This window comes from Heptranchias perlo, chromosome 18 (genome assembly GCF_035084215.1).
Source record: "Heptranchias perlo isolate sHepPer1 chromosome 18, sHepPer1.hap1, whole genome shotgun sequence".
Classification (NCBI taxonomy): domain Eukaryota; kingdom Metazoa; phylum Chordata; class Chondrichthyes; order Hexanchiformes; family Hexanchidae; genus Heptranchias; species Heptranchias perlo.
This window is the reverse complement of record NC_090342.1, coordinates 13,588,598-13,611,674: the sequence shown is the minus strand read 5'-3', so window position 1 is coordinate 13,611,674 and position 23,077 is coordinate 13,588,598. Positions and strand designations below refer to the sequence as shown.

The window sequence follows — 23,077 nt, the reverse complement described above, 5'->3', positions numbered from 1 at the left end:
GCCTCTGAGGGTGCATCATCACATCTGAGCCAGCCATCCACCAGCGCAGATACACACACCTCGGTGGGACCCCGTTCTCACTTAGTTGGGCTTGCACATGGTGAGTCACCACGCACATGTGAGCACGAGCAGACCCTGGTGGCAGGGGCAGTCGTGGAGAGTCCACCTGTGATTTCACTGTGACCTTATAAAGTGTCAATAAAGCTTCCTTTTATTTTTATTCTACAATCTAAATGCATACCCCTAGTATCTTATTTGGCTTTGCAACAGTTTCCTTAATCAGTGACAATACTTTTAGTTAGCAAATTACTGCACTCAGATCATTTTCTTGACTAACCTTATTTCAGTGATATAACCTTCCAAGGCTTCACACAAGTCCTCCAAACTGTCATCCAGCAGGGTGGAAGGAGTGATGTGGGCCTGGGCCAGGAGAAGGATGACGGTGAAAGGGGACATGGAAGTGGGGACGCCACTCAAAGCGCTCCCATGTCTCACCCGTTGCCCCCCTCTCAACCAGTACCTGCAATGCTGCCTCCTCTCCAGGTGGCCGAGTCTGCCCCTGCACAGGTGCAGGTGGAGCAGTCTTTGGAGGGGCCCTCACAGGCACCGAAACCCAGAGGGCGTCCGTGCAAAGCATCTCATCGGTCAGGGCATGGACCAGAGCAACCTGCCACTACCTCTACAGAGGTAGCACCACATAGGGGTTCCCGTAAACGTAAGGCGAAGATTTTGTGAGCACAAAGGGGATGCACAAGGGTATAAGACAAAATGTCATGTTTTTGATTTACTTTCGTTTGTTTTGCAAAAAAACATAAAAATTTATTATCACCACTACTACCATGTCTTTGCAAATCTTGTCTGGCTTGTGCAATAATTCCCTTTCCTGAGGATCACCATGAAGACCCACACCTGATGCCACCCATGGGTCACTGCAGTGTGGGTATAGGTGTATTTGCAGGGCTCTTTTGTGCGGACGACTGAGAGACGCCGGCGACGGTGGCACCCTGGAAGGATTCGGAGGAGAAGTTGTTGAGGGCAGTGGTGACTTTGACAGCGACAGGTAAGAAGATGGTGCTCAGGCCAGCCAGGAGCAGCTCAGCATCAAGGAGGCTGCAGATGTCCACGACTACATGCCGAGTGACTCTGAGCCTCCGTGTGCACTGCTCCTCAGAGAAGTCCAGGAAGCTGAGCCTCGGTCTGTAGACCCTGTGGTGCGGGTAGTGCCTTCTGCGACGTATCTCTCTCTGCGGTTGCCCTCCATCCTGCTGTGCAGGTGGATGTGTCACAACACTGTGTTGTGGAGCTCCACATGTCAGAGGTGGACGGCGAGGCTGGTGATGCTGTTCGTCCTCCAAGGAGGTCATGACTGCAGCTATGGCAGCCCCCATCCAGAAGATGTACATTTGAGGGGGTCCGCAAGGTAGGTAAATGTGTCTGCACACCGGGGTTGGGGTTGCAAGTTGGTGATTTTTTGTGTTAGGAGGAGGGTGGTGGAGGCCAAACTTTGTCCAAAGTGACAGAGTGGCCTCCTGCAATGAGCGAGGGTCTCCCCCCACCAACCTGTCAAATGGACCTCTGCAGCTGCCACAGGCTGGTGGCTGCAACACGTCCATTTCAACTGGGAGTGTTTCCCCCAGTATGGGAAACATGCTTAGTTTGGATGAAAATCCCATCCCTCCTAAAATATCCTCCAAATCAGGTCTCCTAATGACCTGAAGTATCAAAATACTTGGTTTAATTGGGATCCCGCCGGCTTTAATTGCCGGTGGGAGTCCCGCATGCGGGGACTGCGCGCACATCTAAGCGTGTCATTGGGGAACCCGGAAGTGGGCGGGTTGGAGCCGGGCTCCGGACCTGCCCCTGGAATCCCCAATTTTCGGAGCCTCCCCGCCACGAACGCACCCGCTCGGCCATCCTAAATTCGACCCATTAGCAACCGGGTAGGTGAATCACAAATGGCAACCAAAGTTGAGAAATGTGAGGTAATATATCTATATTGGTATTAAATTAGAAAATATGAATGGAAAATGAAGGTTATATCACTGAAATAAGGTTAGTCAAGAAAATGATCTGGGTGCAGTAATTTGCAAACTAAAAGTATTGTCACTGATTAAGGAAACTGTTGCAAAGCCAAATAAGATACTAGGGGTATGCATTTAGATCGTAGAATAAAAATACAAGGAAGCTTTATTGACACTTTATAAGGTCACAGTGAAATCACAGGTGGAGTAATGTGAGCAGACGTAGTCAACATTCTTAAATGACATAAAAATGGAAAAGGGATTAGGCAACAAGGATTATGGCAGGTTTATGATCACTAAGTTATGAAGAAAGAGTATATTTGCATTTATAAAAAGAGATATTTGAAACAATGGAGATAAGGTGGATGTAGAGAGATATTTTGTGCAAAATCATAATCAAAGAACCAGGGAAATTGATTACAAACTGTGCAAGAATAAAAATCAGCAAAAGGAATTGACTTCTTTAATTTTCGAGTCATTCATTTATTGAATTGACTGCTGCTTAATGCACACTGACTCTTGTTGAAACATTAAAAGGAGAGCGAGATCAATTTTTGATTCAGCAAAAAGTAGGGGGATAGTGGACTGGAATACGAGTTATTAAAAATGGTCACTCTGGGTCCTGAGGGAGCAGATCACCTGGATAGGCTGAATAGTCTTTTTCAGTCCCTCCATTCTTCATTCTTAAAACAATAACAGACGTGTGTAGGTGACTTTAAGGCACTAGTTCCATTGAGGGATTAGATACCATCAAAAATTGCAAGAGATGGACCCTCATTTAGATTAATATCCTATAACTCTTGAGAGAGAATATCCAGTTTCCACGTGAGTAGCTAAGTGTATTCAAGGTCAGACCCTAGGACATGCAGCAAGTACTGAGTTCAGTCTCTTGCTTGCTCCACAAATAGTAAGATGTGTTATTCATTTTATGCACCTAGTAAAGATGAAAGTTTGAGCGGATTTTCTGGTCCTGTATTTAATGTTATCTAATGAGCTGCTCAACGTTCAATTAATCTAGACGTATCCATTAATCTCCATTTGTTTCTTACATGTGTATAGACAATCCTATCACCTAGCTTCATTTACTGAACATTTTGTTAATGAAACCAACACCTTTGGGTAAACGCAGCAAATTTCAAATATCAGTTCCGATTGAATTATTGATCAATTACCAAAATCAAACTGTGTATCTTCAATTCATCTTAAAACTCAATCTCCTTACATGTTTTATATCTAATTATCTTGTTTTACTTGACCACTGACGTCTCTGTGACACGCTATGATACAATTCAGCAAAATTGATCCCTGTAAATATGCTTCTTGGCCTTCACACAGTTCAGAGTGAGCTGGATGCAATTTATAACTAGAAAAAAAACTGCTACACTTTGTCAGTATACTTTACTCCTTATATATCCAGTGCATCTTCATCAAACGGAGTTCTATATCATAAGTGTACACAGAATTACTCCCAAAAAAGTACAGCGGTAAGTTTTCAGATTAAATACAAGAGCAGCAAGGGAAAACATCTGCACAAAATTGTGAATGTGATTTGGATAATCTACGTAACATCTGAAAAGGCATAAATGCATTCTGAAGTTTCAGACATAGTTTGAAACTCAAAACCATTGTATCAAAAATAATAACATTTGCTAACATGAACAAAATTTTGTCAATAAAAAGAACTATGCAATAGTCTCTTTACTAGAGAACAGAACAGTGCTGTGTGGGATTAGTTTGAACACAATGGGCTCAATTTAGGGGAAATTGCAGGTGCGTTGGGGGTGGAGCTCCGAAAACCGCGGAAATCCCGTTCAGGTTCGGAAGCCGGCTCCAACCCGCCGACTTCCAAGTTTCCCAAGGACGCACTTGTGTGTGTGAGGGCGACCCGAAACCGGAAGTCCCGCCAGCTTTATGACAGTTAAAGAGCCAAATGTATCTCATTGAGGTACTTAAGGCACTTTACCTGTGTCAGATTAAGTGATTGTAACGATTTTTAACTTACTTGGGCGGTTTGCCCACCGCTTCTGATTCACGCCTGGTTTGGCCAGATCAGGGAAAAAGGAACAAAATAAAGTACATCAAAAACCATAGAAGGAAGTTAAAACACAAAATCAACCTACCTTTCCACCCTGCTCCGATGTCTCCCTCTCTGATGTCCCCCTCTTCACCACCCCCCGATCTTCCACTCTCCCCCCCGATCTTCCACTCTCCCCCCCCGATCTTCCACTCTCCCCCCCCACCGATCTTCCATTCCAGCGCCAGATGACGTCTCGCTCCCTCTCTTTCTCGCCCCCCACCCCCGCGTTGCAGAGCCTGACTGCAGCCAGCCTGTCAATCGGGCGCGAAACCCAGAGAGCACGTTAATCATCAGCAATCACCATGCGATCCCATCGGAAACGGTAAGTTTAGTTTATGCGGGTTTGCCACGCGCACCTTCACCCCCCCGCTGCCAACCCGCCACTATTGCAAAATCGACCCCAACATGTTTTTTTCTGATTGTATTAAAATGAAAGGAACTGTTCATTATAAGAAGCAAAGATATGAACTATAATGATAATGTTAACTTTTACATTTGATACTTACATAAATGGTACAATCCCTGTATTGGCCATTGCATATGATAGGCCTAAGAGGCCACTACCAATGATGGCATTGCTCAGGTTAAACACAGACATTTCAAAGGAAGTAGATCCAGAATGCTAAAGAAAATGGAGAAATAATATTAATGTGATTTAATCAGACATAACAGATACTTAGAACAGTTTTATAAGCCTCTAACACATAAACAAACTCAATGACATCACAAGTTGCAACAACAAAGCTTGTAATATCAGAAGTTATGTATTTTATATAACGCAAATAAATACAAATTTTAAAAGCAACCTGAAGGTCATAATGCAGGTGCATATTAACAATTATTGTACTGTGATAGCACTACTGAAGAATGTTATTATTTGAGTTATATGAAGGATTTAGCCACATTTTGTGGCTTGATACATAATTTATAAAAGCTATAATCTACATTTTTGTTTTATATGTTAATATGTTACTTTAAGACATAGAACAGGATTATTGAAACAAAATAAGCACGAAGAGAACATTTTTTGTGCGCATATGATAAAATAGGTAGCAAAATACGATGCCTACTGTTCTCATATGAAAAGAATACCACGTATTAAATTATTCTGTTCTATTTTAATGCAGGCATATGGGTTGCTACTGATTTTAAAATAGTGCACAAAACATTTTTGTGAGCGCAGTAAGCATTTCTACAGTAACAGTGTTGATCATAATTTTTACACTTAGTTCTTAAAGACATCGACCTAGTCACATATTATATTGAAGCAAACTGGATTGCTAAGTATATAAAAAAATTGCTCCCTATAGTCAGGTTTCTGCTGGACACAATGGGAGTGATTTTACAAGTCTGTGCTGCTAGTAGGGAGCTTCACCCGATGGCAACGCGCAGCCAAAACTCAGGTGTGCACTGCCCGTGATTTTCCTATCATTCATGGTATGAAAATCGAGAGCAGTGCGCACCCAAGTTTTCAATCTACGCCTGCTGGCAGGTGAGGTGGTGCAGACTCATAGGGCCAGATTTTAACTGGCCCCGCCAGGCGGAAACCGGGCAGGAGAGGAGGCAATTAAAATAATAGGTATCACTTACCCCCTCTGATCCTGCTTCCTTCCCGCCATGTACCCAGATTACCCTGCTCTTTTGAGTAGGCAAGCAAGACACTCACAGGAAGGAGGCGGTGTCCTACTTTAAATTTGCAGATCGGGTCTGATGATATCATCAGGATCTGATCTGCAATTTCAAGCTGAGGCCTGAGCGGGAGGGGGAGCAAGAAAGGGAGCTGGGGAGAGGCAGGAGGGAGGGAGGGTCAGGGGCAGCGGGGCAGGGGTGGTGTCTGCATCTGCTCCCCCGTCAGGCAAAACCTGCTGGGAGCCGAACCCTGGTCCTGAAGAGGCCACGAAGGCAACTTATAAATTTATTTTTCAGATTTCATCTTGTGGGCCCCCTCCCCTCCCCCTGATCAGATACAGACCTCACCCTCCCCAATCACATACAGATCTCCCCCTCCCCCGATCACATACAGCCTTCCTTCGATCACATATAGAGCCTCCCCCCACCGATCACATACAAAGCCTCCCCCTCCCCGATCACATACAGAGCCTCCCCCTCCCCGATCACATACAGCCCTCCTTCGATCACATATAGAGCCTCCCCCACCCCGATCACATACAGAGCCTCCCCCTCCCCTGATCACATACAGAGCCTCCCCCTCCCCTGATCACATACAGACCTCCCCCAATTACATACAGACCTCACCCTCCCTGATCACATACAGACCTCCCCCAATTACATACAGACCTCACCCTCCCCAATCACATACAGATCTCCCCCTCCCCCGATCACATACAGCCCTCCTTCGATCACATATAGAGCCTCCCTCCTCGATCACATACAAAGCCTCCCCCTCCCCAATCACATACAGATCTCCCCCTCCCCCGATCACATACAGCCCTCCTTCGATCACATATAGAGCCTCCCCCCCGCCGATCACATACAAAGCCTCCCTCTCCCCTGATGACATACAGACCTCCCCCAATCACATACAGACCTCCTCCTCCCCCGATCATATACAGACCTCCCCCAATCACATACAGACCTCCTCCTCCCCCGATCATATACAGACCTCCCCCAATCACATACAGACCTCCTCCTCCGATCACATATAGAGCCTCCCCCTCCCCCGATCACATACAGAGCCTCCCCCTCCCCTGATCACATACAGACCTCCCCCAATTACATACAGACCTCACCCTCCCTGATCACATACAGACCTCCTCCTCCCCCGATCATATACAGACCTCACCCTCCTCGATCACATACAGACCTCCTCCTCCCCGATCATATACAGACCTCACCCTCCTCGATCACATACAGACCTCCTCCTCCCCGATCATATACAGACCTCACCCTCCTCGATCACATACAGACCTCCTCCTCCCCCGATCATATACAGACCTCACCCTCCTTGATCACATACAGACCTCCTCCTCCCCGATCATATACAGACCTCACCCTCCTCGATCACATACAGACCTCCTCCTCCCCCGATCATATACAGACCTCACCCTCCTTGATCACATACAGACCTCCCCCTCCTACTCAATCACATGCAGAGTATCCCTTCCCCCCGATCACATTCAGAGTCTCCCCCTCCCCACTGATCACAATCAGAGCCTCCCCCTCCTCTGATCACATACAGAGCCTCCCCCTCCCACCTGACCACAGAGAGAGCCTCCCCCTTCCCTGATCACATACAAAGCCTCCCCCTCCCTCCGATTGCAACTAGACCCCCCACTAACTGCCCAGGACTGTTCCCACGGGTCCCCAGCTGCGGCCTCCTGCCAAAAATACCTACTCACGCCTGCCGGCCAGGCTGTCAATCTGACCTGGTGCCAGGCAGGACTCTGTATTCTTTTATTTAAATGATGCCCTGCTGTTAAGAGCGGCAGAGCCTCCACATCCCTTGTCTGCTATCGGTTTCCCCTGCACCCTCTCCATTAATATCAGGACCATAAAATCACCCCTTAAATTGCTTTGCAACAGATCTTCACAGCTTACTGAACATCCATGTCAAAACTGCCACATTTTCCTGCCTCTTGTTTTGAAGTTGGAAATGAGTTCCTACAGTCAGCTTCACTAAACCAGCGGCTACTTACATTCTCCACATGATTGGTTGTACGGCACTCTGTACTTTCAAAATCTTCATCATGACCACATTTTCTGAAAGACAATAATGCAAATGTCATTTAAATCCATGTTTGTACATTTATTGGATTTATTGTTTGCCCTATTTCATATTCTCATTTTAAATATCCCAAATTATTGTTTAAGCCGCATTTTAGACTCCCCAAAATAATTGTTCAGCACTATGTTATGTTATTTACATGAACAAATCTTTTATTTTATTAAAGTGAATTGGCAATTCTAATATAACTTGTACTAAATCATACACCCTAATGTTAAACATTATTGTTTACCTCTGTGTTCCTGGACAAGAAAATACACCTGTGAAAAATGTAATATATGTCCTCCATAATTTGGTTTATTTTCCAGCCCTCTAAAGATCAATTAACCTAGCAGCTTTGGATGACATCATGTGGAAGCAAGTAACTTAAGAATACTCCCTCCTTAACAATAAGTAGTTCCAGTAGAACTTGCTCTAAGTCAGCATCCATTTTTGTGATACTAACTTTCCTGAGAGTCTAATCTAGAGCTCTACAATTTTTGATATCTGTTACCTTCCTTACAAGGAAGTTCATTTGGTACCTGTAATAAATATCCAATATCTTATTATGCAAATTATGTTAAATAGAACACATAATAGTTGTAATGATCTTATTGCTACGTGGACACTTTTGGAATTACATTACATAAATTAAGTGGATGTTTTCTGCATACCTGTTCATTCCACCCTCTGAAACTGTAAAATCTGTCCGTTCACAGTCAACATTTTCAGCAGAGTTGTTGCTAGTCTTAAATTCCAGATTAGCCATTTCAACTTCCAGTTGAGCTTGTCTCAAAGTGACATTTACCTGTTCAGACCAACACATGGCAGCTTTAATCATCAAAAGCAGAAACAGCACATTTAGAAGGGAAGAACTGTCTGTGAATAAACAGGCTTAGTCATATTTAGATCAAAGTTCTACAAAAAAAAATTGTTTTGATCCATGTAATTCATGTGAATAACAATCATATAGAATTTCAGTTAGTAAATATGATGCACAAAACAGAATTTTTAAAAATCCCTAACTGAACATTCCACTAAATATTTCTGGTCTTGCTGTAATGTGCAGAGAAGATTCTCTGCAGCACAACTCTGTTTTGGGGAGAGGGAGCGGAATGAAGTGGCAACAAATTAGTACAACAGTGTAAACTTTCAGGTTGTTAGTCCTAAGTTCTATATTTTTGTTGCTGGTCTTGTAAGTATTCCAAATGATTTACCAAGAATATTGAATATAACTTGTTGGAAGAATGATGTGCAGAGATTGCATCAAAATAAATCTGTTTATTGTTTATTTTTAATGAAGCAGAAGTGCAAAAGCAAATTAAGTAAAAATTAATAGTAATGATGTAATCACTTGTGATCTACTAGTATCCATATATGAAAATTCAATAGAAAAAGGAATAGTGCCAGAGGACTGGTGAACAGCAAATGTAATTTCCTATCTTCAAAATGGAAGATTGAACTAACAAAGGAAACTATAGGCCAATTCATTTAATGTCAGTGGTAGGAAAGATACTAGAATCTTTGCGAAAAGATCAGACAGCAAAACATCTCGAGATGGAAAACATAATAAAAAAGTTAGCACGGATATCTAAAAGGAAAGTCATGTTTAATCAACCTTATTGAATTAGAAATAAGAAACTTATTTGAAGAAATAACAGAAAGAGTAGACAAGGACAATGCAGTGGATGCGGTATACATGGACTTTCAGAAGGCCTTCGACAAGGTGCCATATAAGAAGCTACTATAAACAACGGTCAGGGTGTTATGGAGTCAGGCGCCAGGTAGCAGAATGGATTGACAGATGGCCACAAAACAGAAAACGGAGGGTACGAGTTAAGGGTTTGTTTCTCAGACTGGCACAAAGGACGTGATGTCCCCCAGAGATCTGTGCAGGGACTATTGTTGTTCACCATATGCATAAATGATTTGGACTCAGAAATCGGAGGTATGGGCCCGATGTTAGCAGGGCTGCGGGTTCCCGGCGGGGGGGCTATCGGGCGCGTGGGTAACGCGCCCGGTGAAATTAGTCAGCTCCCTGCGCGATTGTAGCATACAATCCACTAATTGGATTCACTTACCTGGTCCTCCGGGTTCCCCACTGCTGATCTGCGCGTCGGGCGGACTGCGCATGCGCAGTAAGATCTGTCAGCTGGAGGAGCTCTATTTAAAGGGGCAGTCCTCCACTGACAGATGCTGCAACAAATAGAAAAAATCACAGCATGGAGCAGCCCAGGGTGTAGGCTGCTCCCAGTTTAATGATTCCTCACTCCAGGTATCAATACATGGGGTGAGGAGGAGGGGGAGGACAGAGATCTTCCTCCCGGCGGGCGGGAGGAAGCGGCCTGCCTCTGCCACCAGGAAGGCCTGGCTCGAGGTGGCAGAGGAGGTCACCAGCACCACCAACATATCGCCCACCTGCATACAGTGCAGGAGGCGCTCCAATGACCTCAGTAGGTCAGCTGAAGTGATTACACTTACTCTTTCCCCTACACTCCGTCTGCCACATCACCGCCCCCAACCCACATCTCCTTCTGCACTGCCAACACTACTCTGTCACATCACCCCTCATACCCACTCAAACCTCATCATACCTGCACCTACTCACCTCGCCAGTACTCATCCCGCCACTACCACTCAACCCAATCCTCATACAATCTCATGGCTCTATCTTGTACTCACCCTCTCATGCATCTCTTTCACGGCCAGCCTCACGCAACCTGCCACTACCTGTGCTGCAGCCACAGGGCATGCATCACATATGTGCAGTAGGCAGCGTAAGACAAACGTGTCGTGAGCATGAAGGGGATGCACAAGGGTGTTTGAGGGTTTGTCATGGTTGTCACTTATATTGAATTTCTGACCAACTCACATCACATGTTATATTGGCACCACTACTGCCATGTCTTTGCAAATCTTGTCTGGTCTGTGCAATAATGCCCTTTCCTGAGGATCACTATGAAGACCCACAACTGATGCCACCCATTGTGTCACTGCAGAGTGGGTGTAGGTGTATTTGCAGGGATCTTTTGTGCAGACGGCTGAGAGACGTCGGCGATGTCCCCGGTTGCACCCTGGAAGGATGTGGAGGAGAGGTTGTTGAGGGCAGTGGTGACTTTGACAGCGACAGGTAAGAAGATGGTGCTCAGGCCAGCCAGGAGCAGCTTGGCATGAAGGAGGCTGCAGGTGTCCACGACTACATGTCGAGTGACTCTGAGCCTCCGTGTGCACTGCTGCTCAGAGAGGTCCAGGAAGCTGAGCCTCGGTCTGTGGACCCTGTGGCGAGGGTAGTGCCCTCTGCGACGCATCTCTCTCTGCGGTAGCCCTCCCTCCTGCTGTGCAGGTGGATGTGTCACAGCACTCTGTTGTGGAGCTCCACGTGTCAGAGGTGGACGGCGTGGATGGCGAGGCTGGTGATGCTGTTCACCCTCCGAGGAGGTCAGAAATGCAGCTACGGTGGCCCCCATCCGGAAGATATACATCTGAGGGGGTCCGCAAGGTAGGTACATGTGTCTGGACCCCGGGGTAAGTGTGCAAGTTGGTGACTTTGATTGTCAGGAGGAGGGTGGTGGAGGCCAAACTTTGTCCCAAGTGACAGAGTGGCCTCCTGCAATGAGTGAGGGTCTCCCCCCACACCTGTCAAATGGAACTTTGCAGCTGCCACAGGCTGATGGCTGCAACACGTCCATTTGAACTGGGAGTGTTTCCTCCAGTGTGGGAAACTGTCCCAGGTTGCTCTAAAATCCCACACCTCCTCACATAATCCCTTAATCAGGTCAGTTAATGACCTGAACAAGCCAAATAAATACTTTCAAGTGGCAACCCGCTGGCTTTAATTGCCTGTGGGATTCCCACCAGCAGGGGCTGCGCGCGCATGCCAGCGCGTCAGCGGGGAACCCGGAGGTGCGCGGGTTCGAGGCGGGCTCCGGTCCCGCTCCGGGATTTCACGATTTTCGGGGGCCCCCCCCCCCCCCACCAGGAACGCACCTGATAGCGGGTGCTAAAATGCTGCCCAAAGTGTCACAATTTGCAGATGATAACAAACTGGGGGTGAGGGGAATTAGCTAATAATGTGGAGGACTGCACCAAAATACAGGAAGACATAAACAGGCTTGCAGAGCGGGCAGATAAATGGCAACTGAAATTCAATATAGAAAAGTGTGAGGTGGTTCATTTTGGCAGAAGGAATAAGGAGGCCACTTATTCCTTGGAAGGTAAGGGACTAAATAGGGTAGAGGAGCAAAGAGGTCTCGGAATGCAGATTCATAAATCACTAAAAGTAGCAACACAAGTTGATGAGGCCATAAAGAGGTCAAACAAAGTACAGTCCGCACCCCATATACTGGCACGTTCGTGCCAACGCGATTTGCCTGCTATACGCAGTGGACGGTAAAACCATAATAGGTTGCAGCAATGAAATAACTCTCGTAGTTGTTAACAGTGCAAACAAGCTAATTGAAGCTGCCTGAAATTAGTGAAGCCTTTAAATGGTTAAGTATTGAACTGCACAAAATAGTCATCGCCTATGGGAATGGCAAATGGTTAGCGCTATTTGCCCAAAATAGGCGGCAGCTCATGATAAACGTGGATAGTGTAGAGGGTGGGGACTGTACTATGGTTAATTTCTAGAGGAACAGAACACAAAAGCATGCAGGTAATGTCAGATTTATAAAACCATGGTTAGACCACACTTGGAGTACTGTGTGCAGTTCAGTTCTCCTTATGTGAAGAGCTTTGGGACTTTTCTGAGATTCAATAAAGTGCTATATATAAATATAAATTCTTTTATACATATACATAGCAATGGGCTAGATCAACCTATCTGTAGGACCACTCAAATCCAATCTACATTTGCACTGGGACATTTATGTTTGTAGAGTTACATTTTTGTTTACATTTTGTCAAGTTTTAAATTTGAAGACAGAAACATGAGATAGTTCTCTACATCAAGCGCACTACAGTTTGTTAAGATTCAAATATGGATACAAAGTTCTTCTGGAGATCAGGCCATTAACACAGTTCATAATTTCTTTCTATTTGCAGCTTTAGTATATCACAACCACTCACATGTTTCACTGATTGTATACAGAAAATTCTGGCCTCCAAGCCATAAAACATCAATGAATATTGCAGCTGTGCAAAATTTCTCAGCTATGATCTATTTAGGCTATGCATGTATGTATAGCATGGGAAGCGGGGAAGATAACACATACTTCACTTTAGACTATGAAACATTGGCATGGCAACCCTCACATCCACAGTGAAAGAAAAGCGTTGCCATGGTACAAATGTTCCATTCTATCCCTGCACTCAAGTATCAACTGATTTTATGTAACCTGTTATTTATTTATATATCTGAATTGAAACATTACTGTGCACCAGATATTCCCAATAGAGACTCATATATATCTGTGATAACAACATTATTTTGGGTCCATTGCATATTGCAATTTTGCTTACCAAAACAAACATTTTTTCCATTTTAAACTTTAAAAAAAAATCATCAGTGGATTTACTGTTCAGAATTGTTACAATCAATAAACATAAAAGCATTGCGAAGCTGGGGGAAGGGGAATTTAGACCAAAAACTGTATGAGACATGGGAAGGAGTGCTGAAGTGAGCAAAACTATAATTGAAATGGCAATGAGAAGTGAGTTGGTAGAGATGTCAACACTGCAGATTGAACAGAGGTGCTGGGAAAATGCCCTGTTAATTATGTCACTGGATAATAGAGTCATATTGACTATTCTTTAGAAACAAAGCTAATAATTAAAAGTCTTGCGTCTAGCCTACGCCCACAGCACTACATCTCTCAAAGATGTCGTCCTAGAAAAGTAATATATTCACAGGGCAAAAAAAAAGACCAGCTCAAATAAGCACTGTCTGCTGTTAGCCATGTTGCTCAAGTATTCCACTGACTAAAGTCCAAACAGCCAAAAACCAGTTCCATGCATTAGACAGTTAGCACCACGATTCTATCCAATCAAATCAACAAGTTGTTTTTGAACTCAGCAATCCAGAATCAGCAACTACCACAAGAGGAACCAAACTACTTGCTCAAATTATTGCCTGCAAAAAGTTTCCCTTGCATTAGTCTGCCCTATTGTCGAGGGCCCAGGGACTTGTTTCGAAAATTTCACCTGAGCGTTGGGTGCTGGGATTTTCAGCCGCTGTGAACAAGTATGCATCATAGGAGTTTTCAACTTTACCCTGCTCCTGTCAAAACCTTAATCTCCAAGAATGCATGGTGAAAACCCACATCACATGACAACCAGGTAGTGAAGGACTGGGGAGTTATAACTCTTGTTGGCAAGTTCTATGGGCCCAATTTTAGCACCCGGTCTTGGGTGCGTTCTCGGCAGGGGGGCCTCTAAAATCCCGAAATCGAGGAGCGGGACCGGATCGCGCCTCGATCCCGCCCACTTCCGGGTTCCGCGCTGACGTGCGGGGGTGCGTGCGCAGCCCCCGCTGGTGGGAATCCCGCAGGCAATTAATGCCAGCGGGATGCCACTTGAGTGTATTTACTTTGCTTGTTCAGGTCATTAACTGACCTGATTAAGGGACTGTGTGCAATTTTGGATCAACATGGGACTGTTCCACACACTGGGGGAAACACTCCCAGTTGAAATGGACGTGTTGCAGCCGTCAGCCTGTGGCAGCTGCAAAGGTCCATTTGACAGGTGGGGGGGGGGGGGGAGACCCTCACCCATTGCAGGAGGCCACTCTGTCACTTGGGACAAAGTTTGGCCTCCACCACCCTCCTCCTGATGGTCGAAGTCACCAACCTGCACACTTACCCCGGGGTCCGGAGACATGTACCTACCTTGCGGACCCCCTCAGATGTACATCTTCCGGATGGGGGCCGCCGTAGCTGCAGTCATGACCTCCTCGGAGGGCAAACAGCATCACCAGCCTCGCCATCCACCTCTGACACGTGGAGCTCCACAACAGAGTGCTGTGACACGTCCACCTGTACAGCAGGAGGGAGGGCTACCGCAGAGAGAGATGCATCGCAGAGGGCACTACCCTCGCCACACGTTCCACAGACCGAGGCTCAGCCTCCTGGACCTCTCTGAGCAGCAGTGCACACAGAGGCTCAGAGTCACTCAACATGTAGCCGTGGACATCTGCAGCCTCTTTCATGCCGAGCTGCTCCTGGCTGGCCCGTGCACCATCTTCCTACCTGTCGCTGTCAAAGTCACCACTGCCCTCCCGAACTTCTGCTCCACAGCCTTCCATGCTGCAACCGGGGACATCGCCGATGTCTCTCAGTCATCTGCGCAGAAGAGCCCTGCAAATACACCTACACCCACTCTGCAGTGACACACTGGGTGGCATCAGTGGTGGGTCCTCATAGGGATACCCAGGAGCGGGCATTATTGCACAAACCGGACAGGAATCGCGAAGACATGGCAGTAGTGGTGCCAATATAATGTGTGATGTGAGTTGTTCTTTAATTCAATAGAAGAACCATGACAAACCCTCAAACACCCTTGTGCATCCCCTTCATGCTCACAACACGTTTGCCTTACGCTGCCTACTGCACATATGTGATGCATGCCCTGTGGCTGCAGCACAGGTGGTGGCAGGTTGAGTGAGGCTGGCCGTGAGAGAGATGCACGAGAGGGTGAGTATGGGATAGAGCCATGAGATTGTATGAGGATTGGGTTGCGTGGTAGTGGCGGGGTGAGTACTCGCGAGGTGAGTAGGTGCAGGTAAGATGAGGATGAGGTTTGAGTGGGTATGAGGGGTCATGTGACAGAGTAGTGTTGGCAGTGCCGAAGGAGATGTGGGGTGGGGGCAGTGTTGTGGCAGACGGAGTGTAGGGGAAAGACTACGTGTTCTCACTGTGGCTGACCTACTGAGGTCATTGGAGCGCCTCCTGCACTGTATGCAGGTGGGCGATATGTTGGTGGTGCAGGTGACCCCCTCTGCCACCTCGAGCCAGGCCTTCTTGGTGGCAGAGGCAGGCCACTTCCTCCCGCCCGCCGGGGGGGAGATCTCTGTCCTCCCCCTCCTCCTCACCCCATCTAATGATACCTGGGGTGAGGCATCATTAAACTGGGAGCAGCCTTCCCCCTGGGCTGCTCCATGCTGTAATTTTTGCTGTTTGTGGCAGCATCTGTCATTGGAGGACTGCCCCTTTAAATAGAGCGCCTCCAGCTGACAGATCTTACTGCGCATGCGCAGCCCGCCCGACGCGCAGATCAGCGTCGGGGAACCCGGAACAACAGGTAAGTGGATCCAATTAGTGTGTTGCCTGCTACGATCGCGCGGGCAACCCACTAATTTCACCGGGCGCGCTGGCCTACCCGGCGAGAACCCGCACCCCTGGTAAAATTGGGCCCTATGTGTGTGAAAAACAGAGAGCTGCATGATGAGAGTTATCATTTTCACCCTACTCCTGTAGAACTTCAATATCCAGGATGCATAGTGACAACCTACATCGATAACAAGTGGCAGAAAATTTACAAATAATAACGAGGCGTGGGCAGCAGAGAAAAATATAAAAAGCAAAAAGGTTTCATTCTGCAAAGCATTTTATACAATTTAAACCATTAAATAAAAATTCTGAGTTCCTGGTTTTTGTTTAGGACGAGGTTTTTTTTTATGTCTCCAAAGGTGACTAATGTTTGAATTGGGGGAAGAAGGGGATGCCTACGAAGCCTTTGATTCTGAGCTCAGACATTACATCTCGAGTCAATCAGCCAGGCTGGACCATGATGTCAGCCACTTCTTCAAGGCAGTGGCCACAGGAGATGTGAGAGTGTGAAATCCCTGGTGCAGCAGTACTGAAACAGCAAATCCACCATCAGAAGTAAGGAGAGGAAAACATATTCAAGTCAATGAAAGCGAAAATGAATCGGGGTGTATAATGGGCAGCCAAGTTGATATCGTCCATTTTATGCCATCGCCCATAGTTAAAATGGTCGCCCTTTATGTCAGATGGGTGATATATCATAGAATCATACAGCACAGGAGGCCATTCAGCCCATCGTGCCTGTGCAATATCTCACCAGTAAATTTGCTGTATTACATTGCTGAGTGTTCAGTTATTATTTTTCAATTCTGTGAAGTGCTTTAGGATGTCTGATTACATTAAAAGGGGCTAGTTGTTATTATATTAGACCAATAGGTGAAACACTGCCACATTTGCAGCAAGATCATGGCAAACCTTAGGCAAACTGTTACCGGTAATTGAGGGGTCTAGAACAAGGGAGCACAGACATAAAATTAAATGTAAGAGGTTTAGGAGAGTAGGAGAAATTTTTCTACATGAGGGTTGTGAGGCTGCGTCATGGACTATTGGAGTTAGTGACTGAAGCGGAGAACATGTCAATATTTAAGAATAGGTTAGATAGATGGTTGAAGGAAAGGGGAATAAAGGGATATTGAAACAGGGCAGGCATTTTGGATTAGGACTACTGCTCATGTGGAGGATAAACATTAACACAGACAGGTTGGGCCAAACGGCCTGTTTCTGCATTGTAATTTCTATGTAATTCTATATATGCAGTGAAGAAAATTAAGAAAAAGCCAAATGCAAAGAAACTTAAAAGTGAATTGTAATTTTCCAATACATAAAGTAGAATAAAGGGACATAACTAACAGGAGGATAGAAATAGAATCCATATGTATTGAAATAAAAGATGAGAATGGGGGAATACCACAGACCACCTAATGATGGAAAGGAGGTGGAGGAAGAAATATGTAAGCAAATATGTGAAATGAGTAAAGGACATAGAATAATAATCATGGGAGATTTTAACTACCCCCAAATAAGCTGGCATGGTAAAGGGGTACAGGGAATGGAGTTTTTACAATGTGTGCAGCACTCCTTTCTTACCGAGTGTGTAAAAAGCCCAACAAGAGAGAAAGCACTGCTGGATCTAGTAATGGGAAATGAACCAGAACAGATAACAGAAGTAAGCATAGGGGAACATCTAGGCAATAGCGATTACAACGTAATAAGTATTAAGATAAAGATTGAGAAGGTCATAATTAAGACAAAGATCAAAGTAAACAATTGGGAAAAAAAGCTGATTTTAAGGGGATGAGAATGGAACTAGGGAAAATAAACTGGAAAAATTGACTGACAAACAAAGAAATAGAACAGCAGTGGGAAACATTTAAAACGGTGATCAATAGAGTCCAGGACAAATATATCCCACTCAAAAGCAAGAACAAACTAGCCATTAATGACACACCATGGATTAATAAAGAAATATGGGCAAAATTGAAACTAAAGAAAAAGGCATACACTAAGTACATAGACAACAAAGGAGTGGATGACAAAAGAGAATACGAAAAGGTTAGGAAAGAAGTCAAAAAAACAATTAGGAAGGCAAAGAGAAACTACAAAATTAAATTATCAAGGAATATAAAAAGAAATAGTAAAGTATTCTACAGACACATGAACAAAAGAAAAATCAGAATAGGGATAGGGTCACTAAAGGATACACAAGCTAAACTCACAGGTAATGACAGCGAAATGGCAGAAATATTATATATTTACTATAATCTACTAATATCTACTATAATTCCACTGACTCCCACGGATACCTTGATTACACCCTGCTTCCTGTAAGGCCTCTATTCCATTCTCCCAATTTCTCTGTCTCTTCTGTTCTGACGATGCCACCTTCTACACCAGTGCTTCTGATAGGCCTTTCTTTTTCCTCAACCGAGGATTCCCCTCCACGGTAGTTGACTGGGCCCGCGACCGTGTCTGTCCCATTTCCCGCACTTCTGCCCTCACCCCTTCCTCTCTCTCCCAGAACCACGATTGGGTCCCCCTTGTCCTCACCTTCCATCCCACCAGCCTCCACATTCAACAGATTATCCTCCGCCATTTCTGCCACCTCCAGCGCGATCCCACCACCAAACACATCTACTCCTCCCCTCCCCTTTCAGCATTCCGAGTGAACTGTTTCCCCCACGACACCTTGGTCCACTCTTCCATCACTCCCAACACCCGCTTCACTTCCCATGCAAGCGCAAGAGATGCAACACCTGCCCTTTCACCTCCTCCCTTCCCACCGTCCAGGGCCCCAAACACTCCTTCCAGGTGAAACAACGATTTACATGTACTTCTTTCAATTTAGTATACTGTATTCGCTGTTCATGATACGGTCTCCTCTACATTGGGGAGACCAAACACAGATTGGGGGTGATCGCTTTGTTGAATACATCCGTTCAGTCAGCAAGTGTGACCCTGACCTTCCAGTCCCTTGTCGTTTTAATTCTCCGTCCCATTCCCAATCTGACCTCTCTGTCCTTGGCCTCCTACACTGTTCCAATGAAGCCCAGTGTAAGCTCGAGGAACAGCACCTCATCTATCGATTAGGCACTTTACAACTTTCCGAACTCAACACTGATTTTAATAACTTCAGATATTAACCACTGCTCTCATTTTTTTGGACAGCGGGTGCTGGTAATGGTTCTGCTTTTGCCATTTACAGCTCCTCTAGACCCATCTTTTGTTTCTTTACTTGTCCCATTACCACCTTCCTTGCCTTGCACCATCATCCTTTTCATCATTTAATCACTCCTGCCCGCCACCCTATTACAGACCTTCCCTTTTGCTCTTTCCTCCCCTCCCCTTCCTCTCCCCTTGTTCTGGCTCTGTGCTTGCTTAAAAACTGTTAATTCTTTAGGGCTCTATTTTAGGGGGCAATTGCTATAACAGCTTCGAATTAAAGGGCCATCGCACGCTGCAATCAGAAAAATCATTGAAAAAGCGCAAACCTGCTTATCTGCCCAGCTGGAAAGCAACTAATTACGCCACCAAATTGCTTAAAAATACCAGGTCTAAACTAAGTTTTTAAAGCACGGTTAATCTTAATGACTGCCAAACAACTAAAAATTAACTGTTAAAAATGTGGAGTCCAATATAACTCCTTATTTTAATAGTTCTTGATCGTTAAAAAATAATTTAAATTATATATTTTTTTATTTTTCCCTTCTGTCTCTTTAATTTAATTCAATTATTTCTTTGGCTTTTTATTTTAAAAATTAATTTTTATTTACTATGACTTCCAGAATACTAACTTTAAATAAATGAAGTCTGCTTGCCTGCTTGAGCAATGCAGCCTGAATCTGTGGGCATGACTTCTTCTTGACAGATTTTGTGGGTGTGTCTTCTATTCTCACAGACTGTTACATGCGCGTCAACTCACGTTGCTCTGTGGCTGGGTTGATAGCGCACAATTTTTTTTAAAGTTCAAAATCAAGCAATTCGATGCCACAGAGCCTGCAGTAAGTATTTTCATTTATTTAATTCGCAGGAGCTGCAGTGAGCGTTGCCACACCGCTCTGTGCGATTTCAGGTCCAATATAGTCGCTGATCTCCAGTGGAACTGCTCACAAGTAGTCTTGAGCCTGAAGCTTATTTGTGATGTTTAACTGCTAAGATGGAGCCTGCCCCTTTAAAATCACTACTTAGGGACTCCCTTTGAGGAAATGGATACGTAGTGAGGTCGTTTAGAGTCGGAAGGAAGTTTCTGCAGATTGGCAGTTGCTTGTAAATCCCCAGCATTTGCCCTTGGGGAATGCATAGGTTATCTAGGTCAGAAAAACAAGTAGAAAATTATTGGCTTTTTTTTAATATACTAAAGTTTGCTGGAAGCAAGCTAGATGCAAGGCTTTTGTACATATTGATAGAGCCAAAAATATCATTTGATTATGTTATGACTTAAAGTTTATTTTATTGAGTCAAGTGGGGAGAACTGTATTGTGCAGTATGGAAGACTTCATTGAAACTCTAATACTTACCATGTGAAACATTTTTTCTGTTTGTGCTGTGAAAAGTTACGTTTTGTAGAGAGTGTCTATAGCATGAAATAATGTGGAAACTTGCTCCAGAAAACCCCAAAAGTTTACAACCTGGAAGGAGGCCATTCATCAAATCATGTCTATGTTGGCTCTTTGTCACAGCATTCCAAAACTAATTTGCTCTCTTTCCAAAGCCTTGTATCTTCCTCTGCTTCAAATGCTTATCTTCTCTCCCCTTAAAAGATGCAATGGTCTCTGTTTCATTACTCCCTATGCCAGGCTCTTAACATCGTTGCATGAGAAAATCTCTCCTAATCTCTCTCCTCTCACTCGAACAATTTTGTCAGACCCCTTGGCACTGATTCCCCAAACAAAGAAAACAATCTTTCCCTTTTCACCCTATCTACACCCTCTATAATTTTAAAAATCTCTATTAAATCTCCTTTCAACCTTCTCTGCTCCAGTGGAAATAGTTCCAGTAACTCATGTGATGGAGTGCACTGAAGAAAGATGCACTTACACAGCCCCATGTATCATCAGTCAGGGCTCTAACTGCAACCACCACCATAAGCATTTCTCTTAAAATGGTTTGTTTAATGTCTTATCCTGAAATAGTTCCGCCCACTACTATCTCATTTGTATGGAAGAGGTTCTGTACTTCAACACATATGAACCAACAAATATTGTAAAACTTGAATTTTGTGACATATATGGAGATAATATGAAGTCCATAGCTGTCAAGGCTAGATCAAATATTTCTGCTACCGCCATCCTTCAGTGAGAGATGAAGAATTAGATTTATGCTCCTGTCTTGCCTTAAAACATATCGAAGACATTGAATCAGGTCTCAAATGAGGTTTAATTCCCTGACCATATAAAGCAAAAAAAAATCGGACTGCTGAAGTGTACCGATGTAAAGAGTCATACAACACCAGGTTATAGTCCAACAGCTTTATTTGAAATCACAAGTTTTCGGAGCCTTGCTCCTTCGTCAGGTGAGTCTTGTGATTTCAAAGCAAGCTGTTGGACTATAACCTGGTGTTGTACGACTCTTTACATTTGTCCACCCCAGTCCATCACCGGCATCTCCACATCAGAAGTGTACCGAGTTTTGGTATCTTTCTATCACAAGAGTAAAAGCACTTCTTTGAGTACTGCCCCTGCTGTATTGTTTCAGTACTAATACAATTCTTCAATCCCATTTGTAAAAGTTAAAGGCGATGGATGAGTTTAAACTGTCGCTCTGTTTATAAAAGATAGTCCTCAAGAGAGCTTAAGGTTAAAAAAAGCCTATGAGAAATAGGAATTGCCGAATAAACAAAGTACGCAATGGAGAAGTGTGAAACTATTTCCACTGTTGACGATCACTGAGAATTGACTCCCACCCATTTCGGAGTTCCCACTGAACATCCCCAGTCCGAGGACCATGGTGTCCAATACCTAAGTTGCCACATATCTTTCAAATATGTCTATAAATATTGTTATACTTTAATGATAAGATGGTGAAAACGTGGTGTCAAACTCCACAGGACCCCAACACAAGAAATACATAATCGTTTCTCGGTATTTCGAAAACTCCCGCCTTTTACATGGAATATTTTTTCTTATGATTTAAAAATTGAATTCTAGACCAGGATTTAAACGTGTATATATATACACATTTATTGTATGTTATCTAAATACATTCATGAAAATACACATTAAAATAAAATATGGTAGAAAGCCACACTTTTGAAGCTGTCTACATATTTTCTAAAATGTTTACAATTTTCTCTCCAAATGGCGAATTCCAGTGAAAGCAATAATTAAACTCATACAATCTATCATTAAACCGTGACCTGATCTTCACTTAGATCCGATTTTATAAACACAAGATTCCCTCTAAAATAAGGAGTATTATAAAATAAAGGCGCAAACAACTTGTAAAACCGAAACATACTCCGAAAGAGCGCGCAGATCTTCAACACATGTTTTAAAAGATACTTTTTGAAAAGTCTTTACCTCTTCAGGTCACTTTTTTGACGGATACAAACACGTTGTAAAAAAAGATCGGTGATAGAGCTAGCTGCACCAAACTTGACTTAATAATATATCTGTAAATGTTAATTTTGTGAGAGCACGTTAGAGGAAATCAAGAAGCAGAGGCGTTCACCAACTCTTCATCGCGCCCTCCACTCTCCTATTAATAGAGTTGTAACGCGTGCTACAGCCTCAAAAAAATCTCGCGACAACAGTGACAGATATAAAGTAGACACACACACATACAAACACACACTTCAGTGACACACATAAACAGACAGGCTTAAGCTTCCAGGCCCTATCCCACCAGTTTTCTGGAGAACAAAATCACTGGAAACACTCAGAACCAGTCAGAAGGTCACACAGTCATCACTGAGTCCACATATGAAAGTTTTAATCTGTCTTGTTCTGTCCAGAGATGGTGACTGAGCAGCTGAGTCTGTTTTCCAGCATCGTCAGTT

General features: G+C 44.4%; 1 protein-coding gene across 1 annotated transcript in view; it reads right to left on the bottom strand.

Annotated features, from left to right (window-relative positions):
* LOC137334600 (sodium-coupled neutral amino acid symporter 1-like) overlaps nt 1-22,762 on the bottom strand; it is a 59,515-nt gene extending 36,753 nt beyond the window's left edge. The window contains exons 1-4 of the mRNA XM_067999408.1: nt 22,599-22,762; nt 8,497-8,630; nt 7,755-7,818; nt 4,605-4,720 (exon numbers count right to left, since the gene is read on the bottom strand). Of these exons, the coding sequence (XP_067855509.1) occupies nt 4,605-4,720; nt 7,755-7,818; nt 8,497-8,591 (275 nt within the window). The 5' untranslated portion in view covers nt 8,592-8,630; nt 22,599-22,762. The remainder of the gene's footprint in view (nt 1-4,604; nt 4,721-7,754; nt 7,819-8,496; nt 8,631-22,598) is intronic.
* Between the last annotated feature and the right edge of the window lie 315 nt (nt 22,763-23,077).